The sequence below is a fragment of the Centroberyx affinis genome, unplaced genomic scaffold (genome assembly GCF_046629955.1).
Source record: "Centroberyx affinis isolate AG114_WGS23_722 - 3 ecotype Tasmania unplaced genomic scaffold, CSIRO-AGI_Caff_v1 ptg002034l_1, whole genome shotgun sequence".
Lineage (NCBI taxonomy): Eukaryota > Metazoa > Chordata > Actinopteri > Beryciformes > Berycidae > Centroberyx > Centroberyx affinis.
The window spans coordinates 20,694-38,456 of NW_027280371.1; the positions used below are offsets into that span (position 1 = coordinate 20,694).

General features: G+C 44.1%; 1 protein-coding gene across 1 annotated transcript in view; it reads right to left on the reverse strand.

The window, feature by feature from the left end:
- The window catches only part of LOC139654094 (protein outspread), a 51,028-nt gene that overhangs the window by 14,933 nt on the left and 18,332 nt on the right, over positions 1-17,763 (reverse strand). Inside the window, exons 4-9 of the mRNA XM_071531129.1 lie at positions 10,052-10,203; positions 8,278-8,362; positions 3,885-4,107; positions 3,035-3,596; positions 1,465-1,606; positions 1,153-1,269 (exon numbers count right to left, since the gene is read on the reverse strand). Coding sequence (XP_071387230.1) covers positions 1,153-1,269; positions 1,465-1,606; positions 3,035-3,596; positions 3,885-4,107; positions 8,278-8,362; positions 10,052-10,203 — 1,281 coding nt within the window. The remainder of the gene's footprint in view (positions 1-1,152; positions 1,270-1,464; positions 1,607-3,034; positions 3,597-3,884; positions 4,108-8,277; positions 8,363-10,051; positions 10,204-17,763) is intronic.

A 17,763-nucleotide genomic window follows, 5' to 3' on the forward strand; every position in this document is an offset into this window, starting at 1 on the left:
ATTTGTTTACATTTAGTTCACCACCATCAGTTCAATCAGTCACAGTGCCAATATGTGGCTCCGGACTGGCGTGAGCTGGACTTTCCCTGTGAAACTCAAACTGCCTCGCTCAGTCATTCAAACCAAGCTCAAGTCTGTTTATAGACTCTAAAGTAAACCATTCTTCCAAAATCTGGTTTCTGCTCACTCAAACAATACCTTGTTTTTGCTGAGCTTCATCAGGTGTGGTGGCACCGTCTGGCAGAGAGTCATTCTGATGGCTAACTGCCTTCACACTCAGTACACTTCATATGTTGACAATCTGTCTCTTTCCGTCTCTCATGGACATACACACTACTGCGGCTGTAGCCTCTGTGCTGGCTATTTATATCCGGGGTGGTGCTGTGTGTGTGTGTGTGTGTCTATGTGGGTGGGGGGTTCTGTCAGCTGCAAGTTTACCAGCCAGACCAACCACACACTGACAGGAACACCCCAACGGCATTCCCTGAACAGACCTCAGATCAGCAGCTTACTGCTGGCTGGACTAGTAGAGCTAAAACCTGAGGAGATCCCGGTGCAGCATTTAGCAGAACTGAGGGGCACTGTAATCTAGATCTGAATAATTAATAGAAAAAAAAAATCCAAATCTCAATATGAACAATTTCCAAATCGCAGAGGCTGCACTTAATTGCTAAAGAGAGAGTTGTGTCCAAAATTGATTTCTAAACAAGATGCTTTAGAGCTCCAGGTAATCTTTGGTCCATGAATCAAGTACAATATTGGTGAAAACCTTTCATCATACTCAAACTCACTAAATCCTGCACACTGACATCATATTTTTTTTTAATGAAATCACTTTTATTTAAACAATTTTAAAGAAAAAATATTCTGTCAAACAATCGCAATTACTTTCATACTGCCAATGTTGATTACATATTTCAATAAACAGCTCCCCTAGAGGACATATCAATCATTTGACATATCACAGCCCTATTTTCTGCACAGAAAAAGGTTTGTTGACATACGCATCTCCCTCCTTTCCATTAAACACCTTGTCCTTTACCCTACATGCTCCATGAGCTGGAGAATTTATGCCAACCAGCCATGAAAATGGTTTTGTGGTCCACTGGTTATGGCTCTGTATACTTTTAGAGAACTGTACTCAGAACTCACAGTCATGGAGGACTCGGTGACTCTGCGGTCCAGTGACTTGGCTCTTCTTAAGTTGGCAAATGTGGAGCTGGACACGTCAGGGACTGAACGGTCCTTCCCAGCATCCAGTGACATCTCCTAAAAAAACAAAATCATGACACGCTTGATGTTACATGATTTGACATAATGTGGAGATCTAAGAAATTCCCCCCTATCAAACCAGGGAAATCATTTCTAACTCATAACTCTTCTTATCATACATATGTCCTTCAGTGAATTCTTTGATACTGTGTTTTACACTTTTTTTGGATTTGGTTATTCAGGTTTGCATACATGTTTGTTAGCCAGGTAGCGTCTCTCGCTGCGGCCTTGTCTCTGGATTAGCGTGGTATTAGAGGAGGGCTCAGTGGAGCTGCTTGTGTCCATACGCTCTACATGCTGCCCCTCCTCAAACCGGCCAATGACTTGAGGACGCCTAGGAGACACAAAAAGACAAGCTTCAGCGGGACGGGCACGATGCACAGTGTGGCACAGTACACATATCACACTTAAAATGAGATTTTAAAAAAAGTCTTATACAGTCTAACAAAGTAAAAAAAAAAGTAAGCTTAAACATCTTAATCCTTCTATAAAAGTGCCTTTTCTGCAGCATACCAATGAAAACCCAGTAAAATATAAAAGATCAGCCATAACATGTAATAGGCTGTTCATAAGAACAGGCTGCAGCACATCTTCCTCAAATGGTATCAGGCAGTCAGCATAAAAATCAACAACATGGAAGCAACTTTGAGACAAAACCAATGTCCTCAATGGACTAATCACAATATAAGTGCAGAATACAAGTGCAGATACATTTACATGTGTAGGAAGTTTGGACATTAATCTTGACACAAAGTCCCTTTCATAGACAACAATGTGTAAATTAAAGTAGAAGGATGATCCCCAAAAGAGAATGAGCCAGAAGTATGTCAAAGTATGGAAGACTAGTGTGATATGGGGAGAGATTAAATTTAAGATGAAGAGGAAGAAGTCTAGGATGGGTCATTGGAGGATTAATAACCAGATCCCAGGAGTAGCAGCAATGGCAGCACAATCAGCGTTACCTGAAGACACTGGACCTGTTAGTGTGTGTGTGTGTGTGTGTGTATGAGAGAGAGAGCAAGAGGGAACTGTATGTATAAAACACGATCAGGGTGTGTGTCTGTTTGTGTAGGTATGTATATAATCAAATAATGTATGTGTGTGCTCCCAGGCAGTGCAGAGATGAAATGATAGAAAGCAGGTATCAGCGGTGACCAGCAGGGAACAGCATTGGGACAGGGGCGGAAGGGTTGGTAGAGCATTAGCTCCGGGAAGCTCCTTTCAGAAGCCCCTGGAAAAGATCAAAACAACAAAACCAAATAGCAAAGTAGCAAGAGCAAGAGGCAGAGAGCAATAGAAAAGGTGCAGAAAGTAATACATGCATTTATTTCCCATAAATCATTAATTGAAAACCGTTGATAAGCTAGTATAGGGGGCAAAGAAATAGATGTTCAAGTGATAAAAGGTGCCTAAAGACAGCAGCCACAGGGTGGCGCTACAGGACAGAAATGCTGATTATGAGTTTCACATAATAGAGGTCTTTGCATGACATCAATAATTTCTACGCAGGGCTATGGGTAGGGCTAACAATCAGTTGCCTGTTTATGATTACCTATTATGTTTGGCTGCATCATCATCACAAGTGAATCTGTATTTATGTTTCTGCTATATGATTTGTGGTCAGAACTGATTTGGTCTTCTAGTACTAGTCTAGTTTTCTAGTATAAGTCATCATTTTACAGCAGGTGGCAATAAACTGACAGTGTCGCCTGTGTGTAATCTTTCAGTGTGCTGTGCATGTCTCTAATCCATGCCGTCTTACCTGCGCTCCTCCCCAAACAGCCGGGCCACCTCCTCTCTGCCGGGACTCCGCGTCCGCGCCCTCAGCTCTTGACGCTTCTTCTCCGAGCGGAACGCCTCGCGGTAGCTCAGCCTGCGAGCCCGCGGCACGTCCGACAGCGCGGCGTACTCCCTGCCGGGCCGGCCCACCCTGCCGCCTCCTCCTCCTCCTCCTCCTCCACTGACGCTACTAACGCTCCCTCCACCGCCGCTGCGCCCGTCCCAGCTGGGCGCGCTGCTGCTGGGTTCAGAGTCCAGCGAGCTCTGGGAGGAGCTGATGGTGGAGTAGCTGGGGGAGAGGAGGGCGCCTGGGGAAGGGAGGGGGTCTGGGGAGGGGTAATAAGGGGAGTTGTGGGGGTCTGACTCGGAGTTGTACCTGTGGTTGGGGGCTCCTAGCGAGGAGGAGGACGCTGAAGAGGACAGGGGCAGGTGCTGGGGTGGCTGGGAAGGCTGCATGGGCGCTGACGGCTCCGACTTGGTCTTCTCCAGGGAAAAGTAACCGCTCTCCACTCGTACCTTGCGTCCACTGCTGATGGTGCTGCCATCTGGGAAAGGATAGATCCAGAGTCAGTTATTGACAATTTCATACAAATTACAATTAAGTTAAAGATTAGAAACTTAAAGTGAGTTAAACAAAACGTTAAGTGGCAACGCATTTCTGTTGACTGTGACCTGCAAACCATGTCCCAAGGTGATCTCAGTGAAACAGCAGCTGGAGTGTGTGTGTGTGTGTGTGTGTGTGTGTGTGTGTGTGTGTGTGTGTGTGTGTGTGTGTGTGTGTGTGTGTGTGTGTGTGTGTATATGAATTTCCACGCCCTCTCCTTAGTCCTCACCGTCTTGACTGGTGACACTGGAGCCCGGGTGGCTCTGGGCCAGCTGGCTGATACAGGAGGCGCTGCGGCTGCAGGGGATGGTGGCCCGGCTCCAGCGGGCCTCCTCCTGCCACAGGCTGGCACGGCTGGCCGGGACACGCTCGGCGCTGGCTATGCTGCTGGGCAGGCAGGGGATGCTGCCGCCACTGCTGCTGGTCACCGTCACCTTGGCCGGGCCGGGCTCCTGGGGAGAGATTGGGGACGGACGGAGGGGGTGGGAAGAGGAAAAAAGATGAAGGGAGGTGAGGTCGCACAAAGACTAAAGAAAAGGAATAGAAGAGGAAAAGAGATAAACAAAAAAAAAATAAAAATACTGAATACTGAATGTCAAAACTCATTCAATAAACACATTAACCTTTTTAAATAATGAAGTACATGTACTCTATACTGTACCTACTGTCTATTGCAGTGGTGTCCATTCATATATCATGGAGGGCCAGGGGTATGGAAGTTTTCCTTCCAACTAATCACTAGACATTTCAACACACATTTCACTGATTAATTTCTCCCTCTCTGCGTGAAGGTGTGCTATTCAGTGAAATCAGCTGCTGTAGTGTTTGGTTGGAAGGAAAACCAGCAGACTCTTGGCCCTCCATAGCACATTATTGGACACCACTGGTTGATTTTCATTTTTTTCCCTTTGTCTCTTGATTTTTATGTCGTGCTTTCAAGTCAAATCCAGAGTTACAGAGCAAAGGAAAATTGTTTCCATGATAGTAGCAAAATGACAAATTCTGAGAAGAGGGAAGAAGGATTCGTGGTAAGGAGCAAGACACAGAGATGGACTGCTCAACAGAGAACAAAGAGCTCCTTTATGGCAGACACACCTGTGTTATTAGAGAATACAGAGGACAAAGAACAGACAACGAAGACATTCTGTAGAATAGATATATGATAAGGATGAAAAAACCCAACAACAAATTCATACTTACCATCTTTAACTGATTAATAAATGCAAAGTAAAGAAACAATTGCATTCAAAGTCTGATGCAACCAGCACATCATAATCACAATCCATTTGGTGATCAGCAAACCCACAGATCATTTGAGCCGATAAGAAGTGAAAGCAAGATTTTTGAAAGCGACAGAGAAGCAAAGGGCCCCTCAAATATAATCTCTTCAGCCACCCCACTTCAATCACCACCAACATGCCGCTGTGCTGAGGATCATTCTTTCAATAACAAAGACAGAGGTGCAAATAGCATGTTCACTTTATTCCCCCTTCACCTAGATTGACTGGGAGTAGAATTAGGTCTGATTTGTAAGGACTGGGATTTCAAAGCCACTCAGGGCGGCATGGAAGGAAGAGGAGTTTGGCCAAGCTGAACTCACTGGGTGTCCGTTCATGTCTCCGGTGGAAAAGCAACGACTTGGAGTTACTCCGGCCTGCCAATCACAAAAAGCTTTTTATGTTAATGTGTGCATCTATTGCTGAGTATAATCAATACTGGTAGACCTAATAATCTGATACCAAACTAAAAATGAAAGAGGTGAGGTCCAGTTTAAGTTGAGGGACCTTGCTGAGTTCCTGGCTACTTTATCCGTGTTATTTTGCCTTAGGTGTATGCCTTTTGTCTAAAGCATTAGTACCAACATTTATGCTAAACTGTAACAGAAGGCACTCATTACAAGAGGTTTTGTATTTTAGTGCTGAAGAACAACAGAGCAATCTGGAAAGGCAGACCGACTGCTTTCAGCTCCAATCCAAGACAGCAATAATTACCAGTATTTCTTGACAAAGCATTTGTTCTTGTTTCTCATTGTCAAGTGTTTGACTTTGAGGGCACTTCCCAGAAGGCAAACAGGTGTTTCTGTGCCCATGTATTGACACAGCTTGCCTGGCATGTGTCTCCTACAAGATGGTGCTAAAGTGGGTGGAGAGCTTTCAGGTGAAAATGTGGTCTTGACACTGAGGAGGTGGGCAAACAGTGAGGCTTATCACAAGGGTGGATGTGTCTTTGTGACAATCTCCCCTGTGTAATCATACCTTGCAAAGGAAATCTGCCCGAAAGCACAGACCAGCCCATGAGACAATGCTGCAAACTGACCTGAGAAAAGCAATGAAAGCATCATCGCTCTCACAAGTTAACAAACTTAATTACATGGCTTGGCCTTGACTTGGTGTGCAGATTTATCTACCAGCAGCTCCACTATTATTTGAACAAGTAGTCATTTCACATACACACACAACACCAAGGGAGAGGGAGACGGGTAGGAACTGTGTAGTGCTGAAATATCTTAATAACTACTGGCTGAAGTTTCCAGCTCTACAGCGTCGGTGATCCAGTTTTGGGCCCTGTAATTATAGTATTGTTTGGAAGGAAGAGCTGCTAGCAACCAGACTTCCTAATTGCTGTCAATGAGTGTATGAAATAGAACAGGGGGGGCGGGGTGGGGGGGTCAGACAGTCGAGCCAATGAGATGAAAACACACACAAAGACACAATGACAGTCAATCAGGTAACCTAAAGTGCTGACAGCTCAAGGGACAGAAACTGACAAATAATGTAAAAAGAAGCAGACATGTCACAGACAAATTGAAGAAAATGGCAGGCAGACATACCTACACAAGGAAGCTTTGTTGAAAAAAAAAAAAAAAAAGACATAAATGACGGGAGCAACATGGGACAAACAAGTCAAGGTCACGTCTGTGTCTCTGCTGTCCCTCTGCAAATGAGCCTGTTTGTGAAAGCTCAGTAAGGCCAGTCTGATTCGGGGCACCGTCATTAGAGAAACCAGACAATGAACTTCAGAGACTGTTTTGCGTGCCCCCACCACAAATCTGGCCTCACATCAAAAAGGAGGGAGGAAAGGAAAATAGCAACCGTATCCCATGGTGGGTGGTCTGTGCCATACAATATCAAATGCCATTACTTCATCTTGTCATTAAAACCATTATTACGGTGATGCACCTTTACATTGCCCTGTTATTTTATACTGTATCTACCTACCCCCAGGGAGATTACTGTATAGCACATGCAAGCTTGTACCGACAAGAAAATTGTATTTCAAATCCCTTTGGGCATTGTGTGCCTCATGGATATCACATGAATGGCTTGAACCAACGAGATAATGTGACTTCATACTAGAATTCACATATTACTCTTCACCTTATTTGGCTCTGCTCACCTTGCTGTGAGACTGTCGAATGTAATTGTGTTTTGGTTTCTAGTTGCTCAACTTTATGGTTTAGATGTTATATGATATATTTTTCATCTATTAATCCGTCTATCTATCTAGATACTTCATTGCTCCTCAAAGGGGAAATTATCTTTCACCCCCCTCTACAAGGGATCCAGTGTCTTGGTCAAGGACACACATAGCTTGAACCTGGACCTTCTAGCCCCTGACTCACCACTCCACTCTGCTGTGCCTCTCTTTCTGTTCATGGGCGTTACCAAACTGAATAAATACTGCATCTACTGTATAAACACAGAACTGCTTTGATAGATCTATCCTGTTCTAACTAAAATAGTCAAAGAAAAAACAAAAACAGTTGCAATCACACAGAAGCCAGCATTGGCAATGCTGTGTCACTGGCAGACCAACTGCCAGGCCTCAGTGCACAAGCAAGAGGATTATGGTTACATTGCTGAATGTTATTTTAGAGGGCAGCTGTTATCATCAGCCCGGATTGCTTGCTTGCTTTTTGCCACTTTTTGATCCCTGCTAACCAGCTGATAGTTTAGTCAGCCTTCATGAGCCAAGTCAAACTGAATGAATACTGCATCTATGAAAACAAAACTGCCCTATGTTGTTGTATGCAGAATTTCTCCTGAAACTTCTTAATCTTTGATTTTTATCAAGTAACACGTTCTGAAACTGCTCCAATAACAAAGCTGACTTTATAGACTCAAAAGAATACTTTTAGTATAGTTTTATAGCAAAATGAGTGTTACTGTATCACTATTTTAGTTTCTATCAAACACGCTGTACTATCAAATCAAGTGTTCCCATTATTATTCGTCTGCTATTCACAATGAGCACTGCGACAAATCACGTAGGCAGCATACAGTGCATTCACCTATTTAAATTTGCCATTCCATGTGACTCAGGGATGCACTGTGTAAAATTTCCCTAAGAGTCGTTGCTGCACTTCAAAGAAATATGATACCACCTCAAGAATAATCCCAAAATACAGTACAGTGAGTGCATGAAGGCTAAGGTTGCAGTACCATCCTGTCCTCATCCTCTCCCTGCTACACATCTATGTACAGGACGTACAGAAACACTGTAAAGAGAGTTTGCCATAATCATGCAGTATAAATACGAACAATAGAATGCGTAGCAAAAACATCCCACTTATGATCAAGGTAAAAGCACTTTACCATGGAGTGGGTGAGTGGGTGCATTACCTGGTGAGTGGGTGGTTCAACCTTGCGTTTTTTCTTCTGGTTCTGCTTGTTGGTCCTGGGGTAGACAGTCAGAGCCTCCTGCCACCTACAAAGATAATCAAAAGGTCAAAACCTACATCTGAAAGTGACGGCCCTGAAAACACTAAATGCAGACTATACAAACCCTGCACCTGTGGTGGGGTCAAAACCCGTTAGGACAAAGAACAAAAAAAAAAAAAAACACATTCCAGAAAAAACCTGGCCAGGACCTCAAATACTAACAACTACAAAAAGATACAACTATGCTATGACATATATACCCTCTCTACAGTGAGCTGATGCATTTACAGAGTACCTTTAGCCTCTGTCCCATCCCTCAAAGTCCAACACAAAGCAGAATTAGCTTTGCATCACTCTTGAAAAGCACATATACACTATTCCCCACTGTTGAAATGGCACAGCACAGATAATACTGTCATACTGTTCCTATTGGAGCCATTAAGTCATTCGCTATGGTGCAGAACACTTGAAGAGTGTCACATATTCCACCATTGTCCACCCACTCTGTGAGGAGTGTGAAATCCTATTCAACAGCGCTGCACTGTGACACTCCAACACCACAGTTCCAGACATCTGACAGTCACAAATGAACAAATGCAGCTTTTGTCAAGACATCCGCGCTGCATTTTAACATGAATCTATAATAAATATAATCTCAAGACAGGGCTATTTCCACAATTAAATACTCTTCTGGTTCATTGCCTTGGAGTGCAGTACAGTGTGGTCTTAGTGGCATGTCATTCTTTTATTCTTTGTGCAAGACCAATACATTGTCTCATATTATATTTTGCAGTATGAAAACAAAGAAATATGAGCAAAAGATATTTTAACACTGAAGCTTTTCCCCCCACTGAGGTATAAAGGTGTTCAACCTGCAAAACTACAACTGTTATTGTGATTGTTAGAGTTTACACATATTATTAGATAGATATTTAAGGGTTTTCTGAATTTAAGGGGAAATCACAGAGAGGAGGGGGGTGCGGGAGTCAGTGAGAGTGTGAAAGGCTTAACCACACCATGAGGAGGGAAAAAAAAACAAACAGACAATCTCCTAAACCGGGAGTTTACCATGGTGGCCAAGCCCCTGTCAGATGGCAACATCCCTGCCAGGGCCAATATGCTTGCAGGATGGCACAGGACCAACGAAGCGGGAGTAGATGATGGGAGATTGGATGCGGACAATGACAGAGAAGGTAGCATAATGGAGAGGGGGTGTTGTGAGTCAGACTTTCCTAAGAATAGCTAATATGCATGTTACAGCCAAGGATGGGAGTGCAGTGCAGAAACACATTTTGAATGAGGAGCAGCGGAGCAGAGGCACAGAGGGAGACTGAATTCTGAGGCTTACAGCTTACTGTGTATCGTGTACTGCGATCTGAGTGTTACAGGCACGGCACAGAGCAGTGTGCCAAGGGTTATGGGGGTTTATGAACACAGACAGAGAAGGCAGAGAGGCAGGGAGAGGGAACAGTTCAAGAATGTGCACTGTCATTGCAGTGTGGATTACAACTCCTTGAAAGCACAGCCCAGAAGAGACAGCAGGGGGCAGAGCAGTGTTGGCAGCATCGCCAGTTGCGCACAACTCTTCTCCCTTCTCCACCTCTCTGTCATCTCTACTGACTCAACCCAAAAGACACAGCAACACAAACCATACTGCTCACCCAAAGGCACAAGACTTTTTGTTTTTCGTAAATGCTAAATTAACAAATGACATTCTTGGGTCATTATCTCTTACCCGTTGATGATTTCTTTACACTCGGCCCGTATGAAGTGCTCTTTGTCAGGGGTAAGGATGCACAGCGAGTTCTTCTGGCCCGTCCTGGACTCTCCATCGATGACATCAGAGCACTGATTCATGTTGATGGTGCCCTGGGGCAGAGTGCTGGGCTGGAGAACACAACAGAGAGACATGGAGAAAGTGTTAAGTAGGCACTGAACAGAACTCAACATGCCCACATATCCCTCCACATGGTCTTTCAAACTGTCTTCTAACACAATCCACCCAAGCATCAATTTTCAAGCCAAGCTACATACCACACATTAACACTTTTACGACAAACATCGATGTTGTCTATTATGCCCCTAGAAAGAGTCTGAGTGGGCCTGTGAAAAGGACTGTCTGTGCCATTTATAAACAGTGCGAGTTCATGGGTTCACTGAGCGGGTTTGATTTTAATCTGTCTGATACCTAGCTGTGAGGTGTAAACCCAACTATGCACGATGACATGGATGCCATCTGTCAGCCATAAACAATGTGGCCACAGGACTGCCAGAATAATACTGGTTTGTGTGCACTGACTCAAGGTTTTACATGCAGGTTTATGTAAGCACACAATGGCTTTGTGTATGTAGACACAGCTCATTTGCAATGAATGGAGACTTGTTGGCTTGACTTGGAGCAGATAAGAGGATGTATTTAGTGCATTTACTGAGTCGCTCAATGAATAGCTGTTGTGATAGACATACATGCTGACAAAATAATGCTATTTTATGTGCATTTGCTAGTCAAAAACCTGTGGAGATACATTCTTGGAAAGACACTACTTCAAGCAGATAAATATCTGCACACATTACCCTTTCAGGAATCTGACTTTTGCTTAGTGTGACCTCCAAATGACTTAGTCAAGCAATGGAAGAAGCCCTGATAAGCTCAAGTTGACTGAGGGATTTAGAATTGCTCAATGAAGTAACATGAGTGCTGCATAGCTAAGGACGCTGGGCACAGGCAGCTGTTTTAACAACCTTTGGGTCCTACCTTCTTTGCACTATAAATACAGGCAGAATTACAGACACCAAAATACCACAGAGGTCCCAAGCCATCAGTACCAGGGACCCACAGATGATAAATTACAGCCATCAGCAAATCTGAATACATTAGGAGATAGAGTGGGAGACAAAATTAAAAGGTATCAGGTTCAAGTTAGCTACTGACCAAATAAATCTGACTCAAGAGCCCAATATGCACAGCATAACCATAGCCTGTCAGTCACAGAGCAATTTAAGCATATGGATGGCCTTTGATGTGGATGGAGAAGTCAATAGTCAACAGTTTGTGGTAATCCCACCCAAAGGGCGGTTGAGAGGCCCTATTTACCCCGTTGCTGTTAAATGCCACTTTTCATTCTCAGTTGCTTTACCATTGTCTATATTGTAATAGATAGTGCATCACATGAAAGTTTGGCACAGCAGAGTGGAAAAAGAAGGATAGCAGGTAGGGCTAATACTTAAAAAAAAGAGAGAAAAAGTAAGAGCTGAAAATCTGAGCAGCATGGTGTAGCAGGTGGTATGACCTTTGCCACTTCTCATGTACTATGGCAAAACAAGAGGGAGGTACTCAGTTGGGCATTATGGTTTGGTTCTTATGCCCCTGGCTTTAAAATGGTGCATAATGTGGAAGGGTTCTTGACACCAAGGTGAGAGGCTGGGGCAACAGCCGGGCTTGACAGACAGACGGACAAATAGACATTGGGACAGCTGGGCGAGGGCCTGGGCCTGCTTCAGATTGGACAGAGAGACTGGCGTCAGCTTGACCTGAGAGCCCTGTCACTCTCAGACATGGGGAGTGATCGAAGGTTTGCAGATGGGGGGGAAAGGAACGGTAGAGGGTCAGAGAAGCAAGATTAAGTACCGAGTTGGTGGTCAAGGGGCACAGCAGAGAAATAACAAAAAAAAAGAGTTTCTGGACTATGACATTGGAACGCTCGGGCCATCTGTCTATGTAAACAAATCAAGAGCACACACCACACGTGGGCTTGTCCTTGAGCCGGGGTCATGAGAGGATAAACAGCAAAATATTCCAGATTCTGGGAACAGTTGTACAAGCAGCTTAAGCCCTCGGCGTTATCATCACAGCATGGGATTCTACTGGCACATGGAAATAAATCAGAGACTGACAACAGCTCTGATGAAAAACTCACTTTCATAAAGCTGCTGCAACCCTGTGAGAGACTGAGGATTGGGTGCTTATATACAGTAGGTGGTGGCTGTGTGGGTGAACAGTATGTGTGTGGTGCAGGGGGTGTGTGACAAGTTGCAGCACGGGACTCCTCTCACACGTGTGCACACTCCCAGGCCCGGCGTCGTGTCAGCTGACCGCCAGTACACGCCTCCTCTTTGGGACGGCTGCCGCGGCTCTAGCCCCCAGACCCAGGCCCCCCAAACGCACACACCTCTCTGTCACCTAGCCTAGACCTGGTCCCCTCTCCCTGGGCCGCCACTTTCCACAATGGGCCCTTTGTGGAGCAGCACCAGTTCACACACAATGTGGGATTGTCAGCCGCCACAGTCCACAGAGCCACTCCTCCCCTTAACCCTCAACGAGGAAATGACCAAGATTTTAGAGACACAAGAGAGACAAGAGGCCCAAACAAGTGTCCTTTTGTGATGGGTGCATGGAAATTATGAAGCCAGCATAAACTTTTTCTTGTCCCTGAAGTTGTTCAGACAATAGTATAAATACTGTCTCAATGGGAGCACTTGAGCAGAGTTTCAAGGAGAGTGACAGGGACAAATTAAAAGAGGTTTCTCTAGTCTAGACTAAGATGTCTGTCGGGGCAGGTGAGCTTTTGTATAAGCAGCCATGTTTTTGGCCTTGCATCTGTGATGTGAAGATGTGATTGTGAAAGCAGCAGACTGTTTGTGCCAATTAATCTATCATAATATGTCTAGAGAGCAGTACTGTGCTGCAGAGGCAAAAAGCAGTACTTACTAGGTCAAAGGTCATGACTAGACTTTAGATTTAATATCAATGACCCATCATTGCTATTTAATGATATGCAGTCCACTTCTGTGCCAACAATATTCTTGTTGGTGCAGGAGATAAAGTTCCTCTCCTGTTATTTTTCTTATTTTCATTGCTCATGCAGTTACTGCTCTCTGGCTTAGCGGGGCAGAGTGCCACAGCTGACAAAAGAACCAGGTAACCTTCGATGACAGCCTCTTGCTTTAACAGATGGGGCAATGACCCAACCAGACCAAAATACACTGAAAAACAAACTTTTTTTTCTTGCACTTCCACTGCATAATCTAGGCTTATCTCTCTTTGCCTTATGTTCTAACCATACTCTACTCAGTTTTCGTGATCTTTCAGTCTGTCTTCTTGTGATCTCTGTCCAGATGTTGTGCAGCATTACAACACTGTTCATTAGGAACGGATTCTCTGCTTACAACATGGTAATTAGTAAGCGCCATACTAGCATGCCTTTGCGCCCTCCAAAAATTCACCCCTGGCCGTTCCGCAGATTAGCAAAACATCCCATTCTCCCTCTAATGACACACCGAGAGAAATATTTGCTTCTTTTGGCAGCCGGCGTACAGTCTACTTTCATTTTTGGTTGCAAAGCAAATTCTCTTCCTCTGCCGTCAACGTTTTGGGTCTGACAGACCAAGTTCTGGACACGGAAATCAAGAGTGTAGTGAAACTGACTCAGTTAAGAGGAACACGGGGGAACGGCATGGCATTGTGTTACATTTTAAAGTTTTATCGATTCTTAAAAGCCAGTATTTGAACACCAGCCAACGGGTAATGTTGCCAATAAAATGAGTTCAGCAGAGGTGCATCATTTTCCATGTTCTAAATGACACGGGCTTATGATTTTCCACTTATGGCTATCATTCCCAATTAAGATTACAACATTGAGTGCCGAGTTGGAGTTGTTGTAACTACTGGTGCAATTTCATGATGGATGGAGACTTGTATTGCCTCCACCTTTTTCATTATATTATCATGATTTGTCATGCATTACCTATCAGTATGGTACACTGCCATAAATGTGAATCATCCCCCATGTTATTGAGTTATCAACACCTGCAATTCGATTATAAACACCTGTTATTTGATAACTGGCGCCAGTTTGTTTGTCTACCAACTTTGTGTGGTGACAAATTCATATGCTATGAATTCACTCATGCGATCATACTTTTGTTAAGCATGTAGCAGCAAGATCCTTGAAGACGGCTTCCAAGTTCTTCACCTTCTATCCAAAGTCATTTGACTTTGATCATAAAAGAGATGGAAAGCAAAAGGAGTGCTGACAAACTGGCAGTGGCTCATCCTGACTCATGAACATGGCGTAAAATGTGCTGCTCAGGATCCAACTTCCTCTGCTTGTTACCGATAACGGCAATTATACAATGAGTCTTTCCTTAGCAACTTCGGACAACAGGGGTAAACACACATTCTTGAAACCAGCGAGCAAGCCAACAACCAGCTACAGAGTAACGTCCACAGGTGCCAGAGAGATGGAGTCACCTCCACTCTTGGTCCGGAGGAAATCTTAAACATACACTCTCTCTGTCTGTCTCTCTCGTTCTCTCTCAGGAGTCCACAAACACGCATACAAACGCAGACATACAAATTAATCAGCCCAGGAACAAGAGATGACAGATTGATCATTGCCATGATTACAATCATCACTGTCCTGGAGTCGTCTTGGTCCTGTAATTTTACCCCAACACAGAAACAACACTAATCTAGTACTAGGCTTCGATACCAACCCCTAACCCCCTGTCTGTAGTACACACAGACACATACAGCTCTATAAAATCAGACTTGGCCATATGGTGGATATCTGTCAGATATCTGTTGCCGGGGCAAGTACAGTCCTCCAGGCATTCTCACATACACCTCACCCCACTGGAATGTGTTCAAGACGTTCAGCTGAATGCTACAGACAGTATAGGTATCTGCCCTAAGCCTGAGAGTACAGCAACAGTACTACAGTGTAGGCTTGCTGCAAGAACGTCCTTTTAACGTTACAATGAGGATATTAAAAGAAAAAGCCATCGTTGGCCCTTTCACAGGCATCTACACCAGGCATTTTAGGCAGGACTGTGGATGGTATTCCAAACTGGCAATGGTGCTCTCCTTATGGAGAATGGTGGGAGATGTGGGCGGTTTAATGTTGTGTTAGGCGGCCTGCAGGAGCCAAAGCTCAGGATGCAGAGGAGGAGGAAGAGGAGGGTGAGTTGGAGGATGAAGAGCATTCTCTGAGCTGGTACAGTAGAATTATTTTCAAAACTGGTAGCTAGGATTTGTTTGCCGTCTACCAGATGCAATTGTATACAAGGAACTTGATCTACTGCCCACTGTAGCAGTACTAATCTACTAACAGGTGGGATAATGAGTGTGTGAGAGAGACAAAGAGGGAGAGACAGAGACAGAGACAGGGAGAGTGAGAAATCAGTCAGTCTATGTCTGGGTGGCAAGAGAGTAGACAGGCAGGCTGCAGAAACAGGTGCTATGTTCGAGTTGTGTCATGTCCTGTTGGCCAGACAGTCTAAGCAGAACTTCTGTGTGTGCGTCTTTGTTTTCCCAGATTGGTCACTCTCTTTACTTCACTTTCTTTGCTTCACGCCTTCCTTCCTTCCTTTACTTCTTCGAAACTCTTCCTTTTCTTTATGCACTCTTGTCAATGCTTAATAATACACTAAATCCTCAATCCACTTAATTTCTCCCTTTGATCACTTGGGAAATCACACCCAACCCACTCACACCCATCATACCCAACTACTTGTGAGAAAACATATCAAATTGTACTCTTTCTTCTACCTCCTTCCCATCTGTGACATGACATCTGCTATGTCTGCTTGCTACTCCATTAGCCCAGTTTTTACACTCCTCACTAAATTGTGTAGTGCGTGCTAATTCATTCCTACACATGCATAGTGATTGTGTTTGTTGCTTTTGTTGTAACTAATGTGTAGATGAAGTGGTGAGAGAAACACTGAGGAAATGTAACAAAGTAGTGAGTGAGACAGAGTGACAGTAAGAGAAACTGAGCATGTGAGTGGGTGAAAGGGAAGGGGAGGAGACAAAAACTAAGAAGGAAAACATTTTGATTTTATTAGATGCCCAGGTGAGGGCGGTGGGCCCCGTTTCCATGGAGACAGAAAGGAACGGCTTATCTAAAACCCTCAGTGGCTCAGCTCCACTTGATGGAATATTAAACCTGCAAACGCACGTCACAGTGATGCAGCACGTTGCTTAATAAACTGTCTCCATCAACAGCATGGATCAGTCTAAATTCACTGCATTTGCAACCCAGACAAGGCCAACTATGATCAAAACACTACCACTCACTCACTACTTCAGCACTAAGTGTTTGAGTCGCAGCTGTAGGATCAGCTTCTAGTCTCCTTTGCAAAAAAAACAGTTGTTCCGAAATCACATGGCCCCCCAAAGCAGCAGTGTCTGGATTGCTGCAGCGTCCCATGCGGTCCTCTGACACAGCACTTTGGAAAGTAGGCCAAGGTGAGTGGGAATAGTCTTTACTGGGACCTTGCCACCACAGTCACCACAGCAGCAAATGGGCACCTCTCCAAAACCTTTGTAATCAACATACAAAGAAGTACATAAACATCATTCCCCCGTGGAACACCATGACCAAGAAGCTTCAACAATGACTAATTTCTGCAACTCAGTCCACGCTGTGTGGAGAAATTACGTAAGAACTGCAGTCAGGCTTCAAATAACTCTTTGATAACGACTGCAAATCTGCCAAAGCCTCGCTAAGTAGACACAAATTAGCCCATCAGGCAGAGGCGAAAGGAATATGGGGGAGGGGTAGGAAAATGTTCCTTTGGGTATTCAGCTTAATACCTCAGTTCTGGAGCTAACCATTTTTCCACAGTGCTGAGGAGCAGCTTTCTACAGGCCCGAGTCTGCTGGTTAGCAGTTAACCTGCTGTTCCAAAAAGTCCTTCCCCTAAAAGAGGGCTACGCAGTAAAGGGGTCATTAACAAGACAGTGATAGCACCAGAGAGTTTTAGATGCAAAAAAAGAAAAGATAGATAGATAACCAAAAATTTGCTGGGGCATGCAAACAGTTTAGCAAAATTATGTGTATATTTAAACCTCAAACACAGCTTCTGGTTTTTCTGAATACCCAGTTTTTGTCATGTGTGTGATGCCAGCTACAAGCCACCAGTCAGGATCGAGGAATATATTATTTCATGTTTTTAGATTAAAATATATGATTGGTTTGTTGGCATACAATAACATTTATTTATTTACTCCGGTTCGTGTATCCTGTAGATTTCAGCATATTTCAGATATGTGATCTTTGAGTCAAAGATGGGCCAGTATTATCTGAACACAATATGTTGTTGTGCAAGCACAGCTCAAAGTTGATGAAGACAGACAAGTTGGCTGAGTTTTTTTCCGCTAAGTGTTGTCTACTTGCTCTTGATTCCTGGAAAAGATGCCAGATATCTTGGCCTTGTAAGCATTTTTTGTGAGTGACATAACATTGCGTACTTCCAATATCCTGATGAAATTAGAAAACTATTTTGATCACTGGTGTGCTTAGCCATGACATCGTAAGTAATAATCAATATATTTGCTAACTTAATTTAGACCACACCAACTTAATCTAACTAAAATTAGACGACTTGAATCGTCAGCATATGCCTCCCACACACTGTAGGTGTTTACAGCCATGTTTGCTAT